Source organism: Phaethon aethereus (assembly GCF_964289735.1).
Source record: "Phaethon aethereus genome assembly, chromosome: 1".
Lineage (NCBI taxonomy): Eukaryota > Metazoa > Chordata > Aves > Phaethontiformes > Phaethontidae > Phaethon > Phaethon aethereus.
The window spans coordinates 121708554-121727148 of record NC_138575.1 but is presented as its reverse complement, the minus strand read 5'-3'; the positions used below and the strand labels follow the sequence as shown (position 1 = coordinate 121727148).

At 42.0% G+C, this 18595-nt stretch overlaps 1 protein-coding gene across 1 annotated transcript in view; it reads right to left on the bottom strand.

Moving 5' to 3' along the window:
- Window positions 1-1172: 1172 nt before the first annotated feature.
- Window positions 1173-18595, bottom strand: part of LOC309416679 (interferon-induced GTP-binding protein Mx-like) — a gene marked incomplete at both ends in the record, with an annotated part of 23659 nt that continues 6236 nt past the window's right edge. Inside the window, 12 exons of the mRNA XM_082014030.1 lie at window positions 1173-1406; window positions 4020-4259; window positions 5745-5821; window positions 6664-6822; window positions 9064-9205; window positions 9838-9960; window positions 10971-11049; window positions 11812-12010; window positions 12523-12661; window positions 14293-14447; window positions 15708-15845; window positions 16794-16986. Of these exons, the coding sequence (XP_081870156.1) occupies window positions 1173-1406; window positions 4020-4259; window positions 5745-5821; window positions 6664-6822; window positions 9064-9205; window positions 9838-9960; window positions 10971-11049; window positions 11812-12010; window positions 12523-12661; window positions 14293-14447; window positions 15708-15845; window positions 16794-16986 (1878 nt within the window). The remainder of the gene's footprint in view (window positions 1407-4019; window positions 4260-5744; window positions 5822-6663; window positions 6823-9063; window positions 9206-9837; window positions 9961-10970; window positions 11050-11811; window positions 12011-12522; window positions 12662-14292; window positions 14448-15707; window positions 15846-16793; window positions 16987-18595) is intronic.

Sequence of the window (18595 nt, the reverse complement as noted above, 5' to 3'; positions counted from 1 at the left end):
TGGGGTTAAGAAAGCTGTATGCTGTACTGGGGTGAGCACTGTGCCACAGAAGTCAGCCATTTGCTGCTGCAGTTTCATGTCAGAGCGTCAAACACCTTCTATAATTTCTAGCCTGGAAAGAAGGCTTCTTTTGTAAGCATCTTGGAAATTACTACATGGCGCACTGGTAGAAGTGTAATTTTTTTTAGCTGAATGCAGACATTACTCTTGCTACACAAAGCACAGATTTACCCGTTAAAATAAATCCTCCATATGAAAGATGTCATGAATACAGCATAGAGTATTACATTTTACACTGGCTTCCCTGAAATGAAAGAGCTTTTGGAAAGGTTCTCCTTGCCCTGGGGAGGGGAAAGAGAAAGGCAGCAAGCCACATGCTGAGATACCCTTCTGATGTTTAATGTCCTGGGTGGTTTAATCCCTTTCAGAGACTCAAATCCTGCCATCTATTGAATCGCCCATCAGTCCCAAAATTTCAGGCGGTGCTCCAGGCATCCAAAATAAAGAGCCTCTTAGCCTTTCTCTACAAATCAGAGAACTGAAAAAGAAGAGACAGAGCCAACAGCATCCTCTGGATGTACCAATCAGATGAAGTTAACTTTCTTTTCCCTCTAGGCTGGAACTGCTTCGTGCCCATCAGGTGCACTCTCTCTACCTACTGGGCTGGGACTTAACAGGGGCGATACCTTGCAGTCATCTTTCAGGCGATGACAGGAAAGACAACCGCCACAGCAAGGCAAAAAACACAAAGGGAAGAAGGGAATCACTAGGGTTGTGCAGTAAGCTTCGTCTAGGAAAGTTAGTTAGATAATTTGATTTCTACAGTTTGTGAGTTACACAGCTGACAGCCCTTATCATCATTTAAAAAAACCCACAACAAAACAACCGTCAGAGCTCTAGCTTTTTAATAATTATTTCAATGATTGTATAGAGTTCATAAAGCAAATGTTTAAAAATGGGATAACATTTATTTAATCACAGCTTCCCCCAATGGAGCACTTTACATAAGGGTAGGTGTTTGCATGTAAGTGACTATGGAAAATAAAGCAGAACTGAACACTAGAAATGAGTGTTAAAGGTCTGTGCTGACATTACATTTTTAGGGCATTTTACAAAGTTCTTTAATAATGCTAGAAAACAAGAGTAGAAAATACTTCTGAATAATGAGGAAACTACAGGGATGTGAAGTCTCTCAGGTACTGGCAGGCTTTGGTGAGACGATTAACTCGTTGACTGAGGTAGGTCCTATGTTTAGCAGCTTCACTGTCCTCCTGAAGGAGATGGCTTAACTTGTCTTTTTCTTGCAAAAGATGCAACATTGTGGTCTGTAAGTTATCCCCAAAGTCATGAAGGGCAGAAGACAGGATGATCAGAGGTATCTGATTGGAGAGGCGTTTACTTGCTCCCTGCAAGAAGAGGAAAAAAAAGCAGAAGGCTTGTTTCACAAAAAGAACTAAAAAAGGAAGGTGCTGTAGGTAATCCGGTAAGAAGTGACAGCATGTTTTTAAAATGTATTTAGTTACTGTTGAAGAAGTGAGTGCTTCTAGGAACTAAAAAATATTTGCCATTAGTCTCTTCTGTGCCTAAAGATCTAAAAATGAAGAGTTACAGAGTTGTCAGCCGTTGTTTTTTTCCCCCTCAGCAAACTAAACCCAAGGCAGGCGGTTCCCTGCTTAGCTCTGCCAGCTATCGTTGGTAAGAGTTATACGAGGACATACCTGATGAATAGTACTTGTGAACAATTTCTGGGGTCAAACCTGTCTTCTCTGAACACTGCCGATCCATTATGGTACAAGGAATCAAACAGTGATTTTTTCCCAAAGGTGGTAAATTCCTGTAATTTAGGTGGTATTTCTGATGTGGTTGTCCTTTTAAGTGTAAGACAGCTTTGGATTAAGCTTTAGCCTTAAGGGAAAATGTCTTCAGCAATAGTGAGACTCGACTGTGCCTCCATTACATCTATTGATACCTCAGTGAGGTAATTTTCTGCTTAACCTGACAAACTGTCTGGTCTAGTTATTGAAACAGATTGACCTAGAAGAGTTTGTGGAGCCCTTTCCCCTGAGACATCTGCAGGACTTGGGGGCTTAGCTGGTGCTCTTTGGGTGATGAGAGGTTCAAAACCTCTCCAACACTGGGAGGGAGCTGCCTCCAGCACTCCTGGTGCCAGGTGAGCACTTATGCCTGTCTGGCTGCGACTGAGAGAGGTGCCATCTTCCTTTCTTTTTGTGGCACCTGACTTGAAAATGGCAGTGAGAAGACTCGGAAGAGGCACACTCGATTTGTAGGTCCTATAGGGTTTAGGCAGCCTGTTTCCAGAGAAATCTAAGGTGTTTCTGCCTTTAGATACCTCTGCAGCTCAGTGGCTGCAAATCTTTCGTCTGCAAGGACAGGGTGGAGCTCAAGCTGAAAAATACCTAAGACCAGATGTTTAGTTTTTCTTTCCACTTTGCAGAGATCTAGTCAACAGCAAACAATTTGTCTGGGTCAGCTAAAACACATATTCTCTAGGCACTAGTGACTGTGGCCAAAGGGAGCCTAGGTGTTTTAAACATGGGTGTTTTTCTGGAGCCAAACCCTACTCAGAATCTTGGCAGGCCTGCCATAGATGACAGAGATTCATGCATGCCATTGTCAAAGGCCATGGACACTTAAGAGCTTCCATCTCATTCAAAGTGTATTTGGCCTTGTGTAAGTCCCATGGAGGTATGATGCCCTGGCATTTGTTATTGTTGAAAATGGTGCTTAGGGCATTTACAAAAATGTATAACTAACATCTAAGACCTTTGTGTTATAGCAGAAAGTATAGTGAGACGGGAGGGAAGAGCTTATGCAGTTCTGCCTTCGTCTCTTGTTCTCTGAAAGCTGATGTTTTTCTCTCCATCAGCCTGAGCAGCCTGAACATTTAATGGCAGGAATTTGTCAAAACCTTGCTATTGAAATTCAAGGTGAGTTGCTACCTACCTTACTGCATTATTAATATTGAACTTGTTGCTTTCTGAGGGAGTTTTACGAAACAAAGATCAAAAGCAAATCCTGATATGGCATGTTCACTTTGCTGTCTTTCTTTAACATGATCCTTTGTTAAAACATTCCGTTTGTCTTCAGAGACTTAACTTCTATGGAGCTATGTGCAATACAGCACACGCACTCTGATCTCCACAGATAGCTGAATCCATTTTAACTTAACGTTTTATTATTGCTCTGCCTGCTGCATTAGTTTAGGATTTGACTGCAAGCCACTGACACCATTTTCCGCTGGCAGCAGGAATGTGCAGAGGCGTTTGTGGAAACTAGTGTTATTTGAAAACTGTGAGATGAACTTTCAGTGGGGAAAGCAGTCCTAGGACTGTTGCTTCCTTTGCTGGAGATGGGGGCTTGCCATCAACCGAAGATCGGTAACTTCTAATTACAGGGCCAAGGGCTCTTCCCCATCTTGTCCTCTCCTCCAGGCTGGTTAGTGACTGTCCTTTCCTCCCCCTCAACACTTGTCCCTGCAGGAAAACCAGCAAGAGAGCACTGTACTGGTGCGGGGCTGTGTGGGCAGCAGGGAGTCACCCCCTTCTCTGTGAAAGGCTGGAGCAGGGCGAGAAGAGGACTCGCCTGCCGATGGCGTATTCCCTGAGTGAGGGGCAGCCGCGGCAGGCAGCCATGCCAGGCTGGGGAGTAGCTAACGAGTGGTTTAGGAGCCATCTGTCATCTTAACAACCTGCAGGCTTTTCTAATCACTGTATATATCCTGCAGTGTGCAACTGCTCGTCCCCAGCGACTGTGCTGACGCAGCCTGTCACACCAGCTTTGTCCTGGCATTTTCATTACTGGTAGGAAGCTCCAATTAATTCATACAGAAGCTACGCGTGTACCTGGACAAGACACTTATACCCACTGGCTACTATACCCTGCATAGCAGTAGTACTGCATGAAAGACTCATATCAACTACAGTGAGCTCCGGACGAGGGGTATAGGCTGTAGCATTCAGGGTGCAAAAGAACTGCTATATCGTAGTCTGTAAACTCACATTGAAATAGGCCTTCGTGTGAGAAATCATTTCCTGGACAAAGGAGGGCTCTTTCGAAACAGATCCAACCTGCAACTCTTTCCCATTGCCAGCTTTGGTAGTTTTTTCTGCCTTAACAGCGTTTAAATCGTTAATGTAAAGGTCATCCTGGCAGTATACAATTCTCTCCATTTTAAACTGGGTCCGGATAAGGCTTTCAGCCTTTACTGCTTGTTTCTCTCTAATGTCTTCAATTCTGGTCTAGGAAAGAAAAGAACAACAAATTCTCAGACATTTGCTTCCTTTGCAAAAGTGCCGGTGCTTAGCAGTGTCCCCAGGGAACGGCAAGGTGGGCACAGTGTTCAACAGCCCTTGCTGCAGCACTGCCTGATCCCAGACCGGCTCTTGGGAACAGGGACTTATGCTTTAGATTCTGGTCCCTCTGTTGTGAAAGAGCAGGAAAATGTGGCGGTTTTGTCTCCTCCTTAAAGATGAGTGGGATCGGTCAAAACCTGGTGTTTGGACCCCGAAGGAAAATGCAAAATTGATAGGAACAAGCAGCAATGGCCAGACATGGGTTCAGCCTGCAGCCTGCCCTCGGTTTTGGCATGCATTTTGTTTGCTTCTCCCTCTTGCAGGAGGCAGCGACAGCAGGCGCGGACGTGCACTCCATTGCCCCTCCTGCCCTTCTCAAAACCCGCAGTCTCCGATCTGTTGTCAGCAAACCAACCCTGTCTAATCCCTCACTGGTGCTTTTATTGCAGTAATCTGATGCTTTCTGGCCTTTTTGATACTTTCACCTAAAAGTCTGTGGGGGCAGCCAAGTTCCCTCAGTCATCCTCAGACTCTCTCAAATTGCTTTCCTAGCATCCCTAACAAGGCATTTTTCTCATCTTCAGTGTCTACCAGAACTTCCTCCCTCTCCATTCCTCTCACCACACTATGCCTAAAGACCCTCCCTAAACGCCTCTGTGTTTGGCTGAAATAGCTTATTTGCTTGCTCTCTGGCTGGCCTGTGAGCTCAGTAGGGTTTGGCCATCCAAGTCAAATAGCAAACCATCTATTTCACTCACATTTGCCTTTGAGTTTCCTTTGTAAGCTGTACCCTGTGAGTGGACCCTGCTTCCTGGCTGTCCAGCATTGCTTCTCATGTCTTCCTCAAAGCTCTTTCTGAGGAAAGGCCTTCAATGATATCCATATCATTTAACTCCACCCCAAAACATACAATCCCCAAACTGTGAACAGTCATCTTCTAACGCTTTCAGAGTTGAATAATTTTTGACTTTGCTGCTGCTGCTCCCTTTTTTCAAAGATAAGATTCCTGCACTGGCTAATACCCTGGCTTGTCTTTCAGAGGAGAAAGCACTGTTTAGTGCTCTGAGGCTACCTACAAGCTTACAAATCATTGCAGGGCTTAAATTTGAAATTAATTATAAACTCTTCAAGGCATCAGGTTTTCTTTGCATTGTGTAGTATGCATCAAGAATGTGACCAGAATGAATGACGAAAGTATGTTTTAGGTCTTGTCAAAGTTGTACTGAAAAGCTAAATGCACTTCATTAGTGCCATTATAAACATGCTATCATTTTCAAGCTCTTCCTTATTTTATAAAAACTGTAGGCCAGCAAGAAATTCCATGCTTGCATAAGGGTAATGCAACGGGATAGGCACTGTAAGCATGGCTGCACTTACAAATGCCATTCTGTCTAGCTCTTGTCTTATCTCAGGTTATAGGTAGCGTCTCACCTTAGTAGCTCTGTTTAGATTGTGAAAATTAGCAAAATGCCTTTTAGTGAGTTCCATAAATTTCTCTTCAACCAGTCCTAAGGGAAGAACAGACAGACAAAATGAAGTCAGGTAAGCAAGTGAGGGTTTTAAGCTATTGTTAATACCAGACTTGGGAAAACTACTGATTTTCTGTATTCATCCAGAAATTGCTGAGCAGCTGTACTGATGACCTATGCATTTATGACTAGTACAAACAAGTAGGAATTTAGATTTCTAGGTCCAAGAGTGTGAGCCATTAAAGACCTCCTGTAACCACTTAACACCTGAGAGATTGAATATCACTGAGTTCTTTGATAAAGTAATTTCTGTGCTTACAGCTGTGTCTGACCAGATGTACCATTGCTTGGCCATCTAAGCACATCTGTGTATCACCTCCTGAGTGCCCCCCACCCAGGAATAAGGGCTAGTGCTTTTAGTACAGAGCCTTCTGAAGCAAGGAGAGAGGATCATGACGTACTTTTTCCTTGGGTGCTTTTTACTGGATGAACTATGTACCTTTTTCCCCAACCCCAGCAGTCACTGTATAATACACACAACCTCATGTAAAGAATTGGCAAAGAAGCTGAGTTCCTAGTTCGGGTTTGTGAATGCCACTCCCTGGGCTTGGGAATGCCAAGCCACTTGGCTGGCACCAGGTTCTTCTACTATACCAGCCGCTGGGAAAAGTATTAACAAATGCTGGAGACCATGTGTAGAGATTGGAGGCTCTAGGAAGGAGCAAGCACCCAGGTGGAATCAGATTTGCTTCCCCACTCCAAAGTCTCCTGGCTGGAGCTCTGGCTCCAGCAGTGAGAATGTCAGCTTACCCTGGAAAAAAAAATTTGTCAGGCACACCCATGTGCACACTTGACAGCATCGTGTGGCCTGCGAGACATACCAATCACGTTGTTCAGTATCTGAACAGCTGGCTCCTCCAGTACTATGATTTGCTCTTTTATAATATCTTCAAATGTCCTGTAATTGGCAAAGCCTGGGAACTCCCGTCCACGATACTGGTCTTCATATTTCCACACTTTACTGGGTACATTTTCTTTAACTGTAATATTAAAATAACATTGCTTTACTACTGAATCACTCAATTTATAAATTTCAGATTTAAGAAGTCTATTTCTCCTCTTTTAAATGCTCTTCAGAAGAACAACTACTGAGACGATCCTTCAAGCAATACTGTTATTACAGAACTGAGCTAACGCACAGTATCGCTCAGTGAATGAGCCATCTCACACACTGGATCAAGCATCTAACTGACAGAAAGCAATCCAGAAATTATGATGGGGCTCAAAAATACCTGTTGTTCTTGGAATTTCTACCCTCACAGAAGTGGCCGTTACCAGTCACTTCTGAAGTTTAAAAAACTCCGAACAAAACAAAACCACAAACTCTCTAAACAGTCTTAATCTAGGGAATTTACTGTTGGCTAGCTATTTTTATTTAAGATATCACAGTCAATATTTCTTTGTTGACATTATAAAAATTTGCCATCTTAAATGAGGTCTATCCTTTTGAATCTAAGTGTTTTGAATTGGTTTATATATTCAGGCAAAGATGTATTTCTAAGTGTTTTGAAAGGTTTTGATATTGCCCTGTTTTGGAGTCAAATCTGTGAATCATGAATCAAGTGCACATGTGGAAGTAGAAGTCAAGACATGAATGCATTCAGTTCTAACATTCAGATAAATGAGTACATGGTTGGGTAATAACAAAAAAAAAAAAAAAGAAAAAGACAGAAGTAGATGTGGAGTATCCATTTTGGAGTCTGAAAATGTACCTGTACAGTTAAGGTAGTATAAAGCTGTAACATGGCCACAAGAACATCTATCAGCTTTGCAACAGAAAGTTCAAGGCTTCAAGTATCCAAAGTATCTGCTATTTTTAATACTTTAATTCACCATAAGAAAGCTGCAGTTAAACAGAATCATCTGACATGCAATGATGTACCTTCAGAAATCCCAGCGGTGGCTGATAACAATGCATTTCATTGAGGAAGGGCTCACTAAAGCTACCCCTAGTTTTCAAGCGATGTAAGTGAACTTACTCTTGCTGCACGTGTAAATATTTCACCTGAGCATATGTACTCATGATTTTCAGGTGGCATATTGTCAGCAAGAGCTGTGCTGTTGTAAGAGCTGCTGAGTGCTGCTACCCTGATCCTATTGTGAGGTTGTAAGTATTACTTTAAATCAATGCAGGTAACCTGAAAGTGCCCAGAGGATTCCCCACTGTGGTTCAGCTGCCAGCATCTTCTGCAACTCAGTTGCTCTTTGTCCTCTGAGGAAGCTGCATCCTTCTGCTAGTGCTTTCTGTTGCTGTTGCTACCTCTATTTCTTCATGCCTTCACTGTTTTACTCTTTTATTCCTCTCCATAAAATCATGTTGATTGGCTTGGTATTTCATGGATGGGGCATAAGAGACACTGACATACACCTATGTCTAGCTGTCTGTCTCTCTTTGCATGTATGTACACATATATTTGTCTCTGGCTGATGGCACCTTTGCAGCCTATTTGTAACCTAACATTTTAGTGTCACTAGTGATGCTGACATAGATAGATGTGCATCAAAGACTAAAAGAACTTGCTTCAAGACCTACTGCTTGACTGGCAGCTGGTGCTATTTCATCTCCAAGAGCAGATGACAGAGTTTCAGAAAGATGTGAAAAAGATGATGCAAAAGATGTTGCGTGTACAGCAGAGTTCATCCTGCGCCTATCACCCTATGCCTCAATTTAGAACTGAGTTCAGTTATGCAATTGGCAAGATGAGTGATGCACAGAAAGGGGTACTATTTATGAGGTTGGTTGTTTCAGACTCAAAATTGCTTTCTCCAGACCTTAAACCAGAGGTAAAGTAGAACAAAAAAGACCAAAATTCCGAAACATTATTATTAATAATAAATTATATAATTTAAGTATATAATAATAATAAAAAATAAAATAAAAATAATTAGTATTGGTGTTGATTTTGGTGCTGTTATTTAGAAGAATGTTTCAGAGAATAACCAACCAGTTCTGCACCAGCAGCCACAGTCTTGATTTTATTGCTTTGCTGGGAGAAGAAAGACATCCACTTGGTCCCTTTGTAATGACAGCATTTGACGCAAGCTGGGTCTTTGTCCCCAAGGACCAAATCATAACTTGCCTAACACTACAACAGACGAATGCTCCTAGCATCTTGTTTTTCACTTTCTTGAAAACAACCTGTTGATGATGGTCTGTCTTGATTTAAAAACCAGAGAATGGAATCTCAGGTCAATTGCAAATGATGGTTTTCTATGCTTACCCTTTGCAGCACACTCTAGGAGAATCACGTCCCATGTTCCAAACTCTCTGCGGATTTTTGTAAACAGTCTGATTTCACTTCCAAACAACTGTTCTTCTCCACGCATTGTCTGAGAGATGTCTTGATTAAAGAGTTTGATCAACTGTAATGAATTAAAGAACAAGCAAGCAATGTAGTAAAGTTTCATTTCTTCAGACTAACTTTCATATATTAAGTAAATCTGCAGTCATTTGATGCTAAAGCAGGGACATAGTTAATTGAAAACATCCCTTCCTTACATCTTTTATGCTCTTAGCTCCTGTTTTGTTTTGGGGTTTGTTGGATTTGTTTGTTTTTTTTTTTTCCAAAACCAGCACAGATAGAGGAGAGCAAACTTGATACTTGACTTGCAAACCATATTTTGATATCAGGAATGCATTTGACCTTATGAGTGCTGCTCAAATAACCCTTCAAAATGTTGGGCAGACAGGAGTGTAGGCTCTCTGAGATGCTTGATTTTGACCAATAAATTGAGTTGTTGTTCAGTTCTCTTGTCACATATCACAGGAAAAAAACTGCTACAGGAGGCCGAGAGTTCCTGTGGTCCATTATTTTTGCAGGTATGATGTATTCCTACCAGAGGTTTGTCTATGTTACTCTCAAAACATTTCAGTGACAGATACCACAAGCTTCCGGATGGTCCATGCCAATGGCTTGCTAACTTTAGGTGCTTTCTTTTTCTCCCACATTTACTACCTTGCTCTGCTCCATGACCAAACCGATATTGATACTTACATCTGTGAGAAAAATCAGCTTCTCGGACTCATTTCTAGGTGTGCCTCTTGTATACTTTTGTAGATCATGTAACGATTTTTGCAGCACCTCACGTATTTGGTTCTCTAGTGTTGGCAGAGTTTTCTGGGGGGTAGACAGTAAAGAAGGGCATTTAGGTAGGTTGAACATGTCTGGGTTTGGAAGGAAAACAAAATCCCTCTAAGAGTAACCTACACCTGCACATGATCTTTGCTGCTCTTAGGAGTCCAAGAGCTCGCTGTCCTTGCCTCCTATGTGCCATAGTGGGATAGCATGGAAGTGCAAATATGGCCTTCATTAAGAGAAGGCTGGGGGCTAGGATGTCCCTGAGAAATTGGGCTTGACCTCACTGTGGGGCAGGCAGAGTACCTGCAGTCTAGGGCAACATCTCATTTACAGTGAGCCAAAAACTATGTCCTCACAGGTTGCACCAGGGAGGTCGTGATGCAGCGAATGTATCGATCCCTCCATTCCTGATAAATACCTGACTGAACACGGCTGTTTAATTTGCTTATTTTATGTAACATGGGTTACATAAATACATATTTATTTTTCCTTCAGGACTGAATTTAGAGGTTCCCTGTATTTTAGCATTTTCCCTTAATGGAATAAGATATATTACTTACAGATATATGTATATAAAATTAAAATATATACAGATATACATATATAAAATCAAAATTATATTATGGTAATATAATAAAACAATTAGATCTTACTTGAGATTTTGAAGACATTTTCAGTTAAATAGAAATTACTGTGTTTTAGTAAGCTCATAACAGTAACTTGTCACCCAGCCGATCAACACTTCACAAACAAAAAGAAATATCATGGATGCCATTGAAAAAGCAGGACTTATGAATCACAAGTAGATGAAATGATTTGCCTATTGTCAATCTTCAGCTTAAAGGCAAATCTGAGGATAGAGCATGGATTTCTTTAACTCTCAGTTCAATTTGTTCACAGATTGCCAGATTGGAAGATAATTAAGTACTATCTATGCATGTAAAGATGCAATCCAGTTGCAATCAATTGCAATCCAAGGTTGAAGGGCTGAACTTCTTTTTAGATAGTAACTGATACAAACAGCTTCGTATGGCACCCCTGTTACTTACAATAATATGTCTCACAAGTTCATTTGTCAGCTTCTCTGCCAGATGAGGGATAGTAGCCCTTCCTTCTTCCATAAGAATGCTGCAAAAGAGGAAAAGGTGGTTTTGGATAGACTGCGTGTGCAGGGCAAGGAGGCAGCACTGATGCTCTGCTCTGTTTTCACTAGTTCTACCACACAAATTGAGTAAAGAAGGGGCACTTTGGGGAGTGCTAGTACAGATGTGGCAGCAGCCCAGGACTCTCTGGGCACCACGGTTTTTATGCAAGAGTTGTCTGGCAGCTACTGATACTGGCTAAGCAAAGGAAAACGGAGAAGCATCTGCAAATAGCAAATTCTAACAGCTGATTAATGTGCTGCTGTATTATTTCTGCATGTGTGAAGTACACTGATTCGAAACTCCTTTTCACCTGCCATTCTCTGTATTATGATTGATTTGCTGCTGAGTCATCTTCTGGGGAAATCTGTGCCCTCAGCACAGGCAGTATCCTTTCTCATGCTGAGTTTCACCGTGTTTTCCAGTGAATAGAAATACTTCAGTGCTTGACTTGAAGTGCTCAGATGCTTAACTTGAATTCTTTGGGACTATTCTGAACTTCTGAAGTTCATTGCACTTCTCCCAGTGTTGAGGAGAGATGTGTATTGAACTTGCATCTAAAATACATTTCAAAAGCTTATTTTACATGTAAAATTCTTCTGGCTTACTGGAATGCAACACAGGCAATAAGAAGTAGCAAGAATAAGTAATACCTGTTTGTAACCCTAATTTAAATTTCAGCAAGTCAATAGGAAGCTATGAAGTGACTTTAATACATTTTTAATTAGGTCCTTTCTGCAAGAAGTACCTGAAATGTTTGTGAGTCTCAAAGAATTTTCTCTCCTGCTCGATTGCAGCGGCCAAGGCCAGTTTGTTGTGAATGTCCTGCTGCCCACGACACTTCACGATCATGTAACCTTTCTTGAGGGGGATGACCAGGTTTCGTACTATGTTAATGATAGACTGTTCTGTTCCTCTGTCCACTAGGTCAGGTTTTGTGAGGATCCCTGTGAAGTTACCCAAAGAGAAAGTTAGTTGAGAGCAGAAGTTAAAATTGGGAGAGGTGCAGTAGGACACCCAGACACCAGAGTGGGAACGCTCTGTACTGTGTTTTATAAAGCAACTTCTCTTCATTTTATTTTCTCTGTCTCAGAAAGCTCTCAGCTCCTGGGCTTTGCACTGTAAAACTTGCTTTACAGTTGGCCTCCCACCACGCCTTTTGCCTTGCAAAACTTTTTTGACAGGCAGCAACAAAGCTTTCCTTTAACAAAAGACATTAACTCTTGAGATTTTCAATTTCCAATTATTCATAACATGAATGCCAGCAAGACTCGAAATAGAGGGATTCTTAGAGACACTGGATCATCTCAAGCTTTGTAAATAGCTTATTTAGGCTGTTTTTGTTTTTCTTCCTTCTTCTAGTAGTTAGTTTCACAGATCTGGCATGGAATACAGAACATCAGACCTTCATGGAAAAAAAAGATTTGCACTTCAACTTGTACCTTAAAAATTGCCTCACCTAATGTCCTTTCTCCACTGGGATCCACCTCTTGAGCCATTTTCAGTGCTTCTGTTGTGGCAATATCCACATTACATGGCACCACTACCAAATTGAGTGTCTCTTTGCAGCAAATAATTTTTTTAAGTAGTATTTTGATCTGCAATGCAATACAGCAGTAATGAAGTCAGTGAAATCAGATGCTTGCATGTAGGATGTGATCATTTCTAGCAATATAAGCCACTGTCTGATTACATTAAATGTTGCATATACTGAGGATAGTATTACATGTTAAAGGATGGCATGGAAATGGGTCAGCAGAAGAATTCAGCCTCTTTTCCTATGTCAAGATTAATCCAAACATCTAGCATGAATGAGACCAGACTGTTACTATGACTGTCCTGAAAGCTATGTAAAGTTTAACCTCTCATGCATATGATCTTTCATTATGGAAATATTGAAGATATTTTGTAAATAATCACAGGTAAGAAAAATGAGTTCTGATGTCTAGGTGCACACTTACGGAAAGAAAGCAAACTACATTGTGCTGATAAAGCTCAAATTTGTGTCTCTGAAAGGAGTCTTCGTCTTATATTTCAGTGGTGTATTTGTGAAAAAACCCAAAACATCAAGTCGCACATGACATCTCGTTGGAGCTGTTTCTGTGTTTCAATACCAAACTAAAACAGTTTCTCATCATTTGTGATGTATTGGAAAAGGTTCACGAAGCTCTATTGTGCTTATACCAAAGTTAACTCTTTTTTTGTCTGAGTTTTGCTAAAGGTGCCTCTTTTCTACTTCCCATCCATTCCAATTTCTGACATGCTACAATGATACAGCCTCCATCTCTGAAGCATGCAGGCAGCTGGGGACGATGGAAATGTGTGGATCATGTCACAACTGCTGCTTTCTTCTGAATACAATAGAAAGATTACTATCTACTTGCGAAATGAAATTACTCTTCTCCCAGAGAGTAAAGCCCAGACAATCCAATCTTGTCTTATTTTTGTTGATATGTCCAGTTTAGTTTGGGCTACTCTTATTCCAAGTTTCTATTTAAAGGTATTTTAGGAGAAACAATACACCCAGCTCCTGCACATCACTCTCACAGTTGGCCTTGTCCAACTAGAGTTTTATTTGCATTCCCCAGCATTTCTTCTAAAAGAAACTGGAGGAAGAATAGAGATCCCCTCCACTTTAACGCACATTCTGTTTACTTCAAAAAGGATCTGCTGGTATCCCTTAAGGGATGAGAAAAACCAGGACGGGTCTGATTCTGATGTGCTCTCTAAGTAAGCGATGACAGAGCAACAAACCTGTAAGACAGCCAGTTTGCCACCTTGCTTCAGAAGAGCTTACAAGAACTCAGATCTATTCACCTTTGCCAAATACATCCACAGAGCTGGTAAAAGTTAACTCATTTTGGGATGCATCTATCTTCCAAACTATGGTCTAGCCAAGGAACATGGGAGCAGCACTGTGTGCAGGGTCCATATGGCTGGGTTATTCCATGCTGCCATGGGTAGGCTGTGTCAAGGCACCTGAGATGGCTCCTTCACAGCTAGCGTGAGCAGCTCCCTCCTGCATGACAGGACAGACGGGAGATCTAGGACCTCACTGTTCCTATCAGCAATTCCTTGCCTGAAAAATAGGCCTGTTTGTTTGCGTAGTTCTATTGCTGGCTCAGAAGCGCAGCATGATAACTCCAGGGTCCTACAGCAAAGGCTTGCGTATAAGGTGGGTTGCAGAAGTGAGCCTGTGAACAGGTTGGCATATGAGACTGAGTTTTACCTGGTCCCCAATGTCTATTGGCTGATCCCCCACAGCCACTCTGGCAATTCCAGGAAGATCAATTAGTGTCAGATCTGGGACATCTGGAGACCGAATTTCTAGGGAAATTAGTTCACCACTAATGGCACCTCTGGTACCAGCCACATCATCCTGGGCTGCAAGGAGAGAAGAACAAGGCAATGAATACAAGCTTCAAACAATGCACCAAAGCAAAGCTGAACACAATGACTTTGAAAAGTACCTACTACCACCTAAGGTTCTTTTAGGCTTGGCTTTTTTCAGATCCAGCCACACACATCAAGGCATTTATTCAAAAATCTAAGGAAATTATTATGCAATATGTCGATACGTGGAGTCCCTTTGGAATGTGAACTATAATATTTTACAGAGCATATACTTAATGAACTATCATATATGCAGACAAAATAAATGTAAATAAACTACAACAAAAGTGAACAGATAAAATACTGGACAGTTGTAGAAATGCTTCCTCAATATCAAGACACTTTGTAGGGCATTAATTAATCCTTGGCTGCCTTGAAAGATAAATAGGTGTTATTCTATAGTCTTCACATTTTGATAGAGAGATTGAGAGATCAAGTAATTTGTCCCAGATAATATAAGGCAATAATGCTTGAACTGTGAACAGCACAGAGAAGCAAGGAAACCCTGTAGTCATTCTCATGAGAGATTTTAAGTTCTGTAATTAGCTTAATCAATTCATACCTCTTGCCTTGCCCGTTCTGGAAGGATACATTGAAAATATCCAAATAATATATTGCAAATCTAATGAAAAAACATTAAGACAAACAACGTTGCACAGCTGTGCTAGTCAAGGAAATACGGACAATCCAACTTTCACATTTAGGGCAAGTGCTTTCTGCCCTTTGGGTAAGAAAAACGTTTCCTTACACAGCATGAAATGTCATAAAAGTAAAGCTGTGACATGGGAAGGGCAACGATTGAGACTGTGGTCACACTAGCAGGCAGAAGCTCTCTATGGCCTCCACTCTGCATTCTTGCAATTTTCTCCAAGATCCTAAGTTTTCCAGCCACAGACACCTCAAGCATTCTCTGAGTTTTTGAACGGATGACAGGACTATTTAGAGCTTTGCATGTTTACAATTTGACAGACAACCTCCCCAAACGTGGCAGACAGCATCCAGCTGAGGACACTGCCTGAGCTTTTATAGGACATCATGGATCATCTTCATCACTAAAGTAGTAAGTGGTACAAGTCTCTTGAGAGAGTTATATTACACTACCCCACCTTCTTCTGCTGTGAATTCAGCTCTTGGCGTTACTTGTGGCTACAATCACTGTGTTAGTCTGCGGACTGCTGCTCAGACTAAGAAAAGGGGATAAAGAATTCAGAGGAAACGGAGCAAGCCAAATCAGAATATGTTACAGCTCACCTTGTCTTATTGCTTTCTCCACGTCACAGGCATTCTGGAGTTCTATGCTGATGTTGCGGTAACAAATTTTCCCTTTCCATGCCTGGGTGGCAGGTATTCTTTTCAGTTTGAGTTCCAAGGGACATCGAGTAACAATACCTGCAGCAGTTCCAAAGACAGAGGTAACTCTCTCAGCAGTTGTTATGCATGACAGACAGCCATGGACTGTGTGGCTTACACAGGGTTGCCTAAAACTTTGCACAGAGACACAGAAATGTTCCAAGAGACATTGCCAAAGGGCTCTCATCCAACCATTCCCACTGAGAGTAGGACTGTCACTGGCACTAGACGAGGTCAGCCGTGGCTCTGTCCAGCCATGTCTTGTCTTGCAAACCTCCAAGGATGGAGATTCACACCTCTCTGGGTGACCTGTTTCAGACTGTTCTATGAAAAAAACGTCTTCCTCAAGTCCAGCCTAAAAGACTAGATGGTATTGTCAACTCACACAGAACTTGCAGAACTTATATGTGTGTGCATACACACACACACAGAGCCGGAAAGCAAATCTTCCTGAGCTGCAAAGCCTTCCAACAATCTTCTCATACTTGACTTAATACCCAAGGCACATGATTGTAAGTAAAGATCTTTGTACATTTTTATGTCCCCAAAAAAGGTATCTGTAAGAAAAACTTGTTGAAAAAACCCAAACCAACCCCAGAAGCAAATTTCAAAACTAGTCTTCCATGTGAAACTGATACTCTGCTGCACTACTCTCTGCTGTGAAATGCACAGGGTCAGCTGATGTTATCTTTCAGTCTGTCCACAGCTTGGAGCAAATATGCTACACTACACTCCTCTTACTCTTGGTGTCTTGACCACCCAGAACATGTGCCTTGTTGGCGTTACCCTACAGTGCTCCACCTGCACATCCATTTCTTCTACTGGAAACCAGATCTAAGGCGGCCCCTGGTGTCTCACAATTTAGATACAGTCTCAGTCATAGATTTATCCAATCCTAGACCAAAAAAAGAAAAAAAAAAGAAAAAAAATCCCTTCCACCTCATCAAAGTGAAATTCAGATGAAAACCTGAGAAGGTTAATTCTTACCATTGCCCCTAGGAAGAGCAATACCAGACAGGGCTTCTAGGACGGAGCTTTTCCCAGAGCTCTGGTCTCCGATCACTGCGATTGCGGGCAAAGACAGGTCTTTTTCTATTCCAAGAGCTCTCAGGCTGTCGATTAGATCAATGCAGGGTCGGATCTTTTCCTCATATTTGTTGTACAAGGTATGTTCTACTGCCTGTTAGAGTTAAACTTACAATGAATTTTGCATAATTTTAAAATAAGTTGTGTCCTCAATAAAAAACTTTTATGCATCTTTTCCAGTTCATCATTCTCTACTAAACCATATGTACTGGCATCAAGCTGTACTTCATATCACTGTGCATCCTTGCACCTCCATGTTATAAACAGGTGTCTATACAGCAAAATCAGTTCAGGTTGGCTCAATGACCATCCTTAGTAAAAATACGAAACTTTGTAAGTTATCCTGAGAAGGTAAAGAGTAAAAGCAGACCTCATTACTAAGTGTGATTTGTTAATTTATCTTTTTATAACAACTGCCATTTTCTTCCACTCATCTGCAGATACACTGAAGTATGTGTAATCAAATGAAGACTAGTCCCAGTAATAAGAGAATTTAGTACAGAATAGCTTATTAAATCTTGGTTTGAAGATTTAATTTGTGTGCAGACACCACAGAATCAAAGAATCACAGAATCGTTAAGGTTGGAAAGGACCTTTAAGATCATCAAGTCCAACCATCAACCCAACACCACCATGCCCACTAAACCGTGTCCCAAAGTGCCACGTCCACACATTTTTTGAATACTTCCAGTGATGGTGACTCCACCATCTCCCTGGGCAGCCTGTTCCAATGTTTGACCACTCTCTTGGTAAAGAAATTTTTCCTAATATCCAGTCTAAACCTCCCCCAGTGCAACTTGAGGACATTTCCTCTCGTCCTATCACTAGTTACTTGGGAGAAGAGACCAACACTCACCTCACCACAACCCCCTTTCAGGTAGTTGTAGAGAGTGATAAGGTCTCCCCTCAGCTTCCTCTTCTCCAGACTGAACAACCCCAGTTCCCTCAGCCGCTCCTCGTTAAGACTTGTTCTCCAGACCCCTCACCAGCTTCGTTGCCCTTCTCTGGACACGCTCAAGCACCTCGTATGTCCTTCTTGTAATGAGGGGCCCAAAACTGAACACTGTATTCAAGGTGCGGCGTCACCAGTGCCGAGTACAGGGGCACGATCGCTGCCCTACTCCTGCTGGCCACACGATTTCTGATACAGGCCAGGATGCTCTTGGCCGCCTTGGCCACCTGGGCACAGTGCCAGCCCATATTCAGTCAGCTGTCAACCAGCACCCCCAGGTCCTTTTCCACTGGGCAGCTCTCCAGCCACTCTTCCCCAAGCCTGTAGCGTTGCATGGGGTTGTTGTGACTGAAGTGCAGGACCCGGCACTTGGCCTTATTAAACCTCATACAGTTGGCCTCTACCCATCGATCCAGCCTGTCCAGATCCCTTGCAGAGCCCTCCTACCCTCCAGCAAATCAACACTCCCACCCAGCTTGGTGTCATCTGCAAACTTACTGAGGGAGCACTCGATCCCCTCATCCAGATCATCGATAAAGATATTGAACAAGACCGGCCCCAAAACCAAGCCCTGGGGAACACCGCTTGTGACCAAAAGCATTCTGCTTTATCACCCTTAAGAGGTGGCTAAAATCTTTTAGATTATCATGGCTCTTCTTTCTTTGCATTATTTTAGGCTAGCGTAAGGGAAGTGATTTGTTTTAAATGACTGATTATTGTCATTTTTTGGTTTTGATACATATGTCAGATA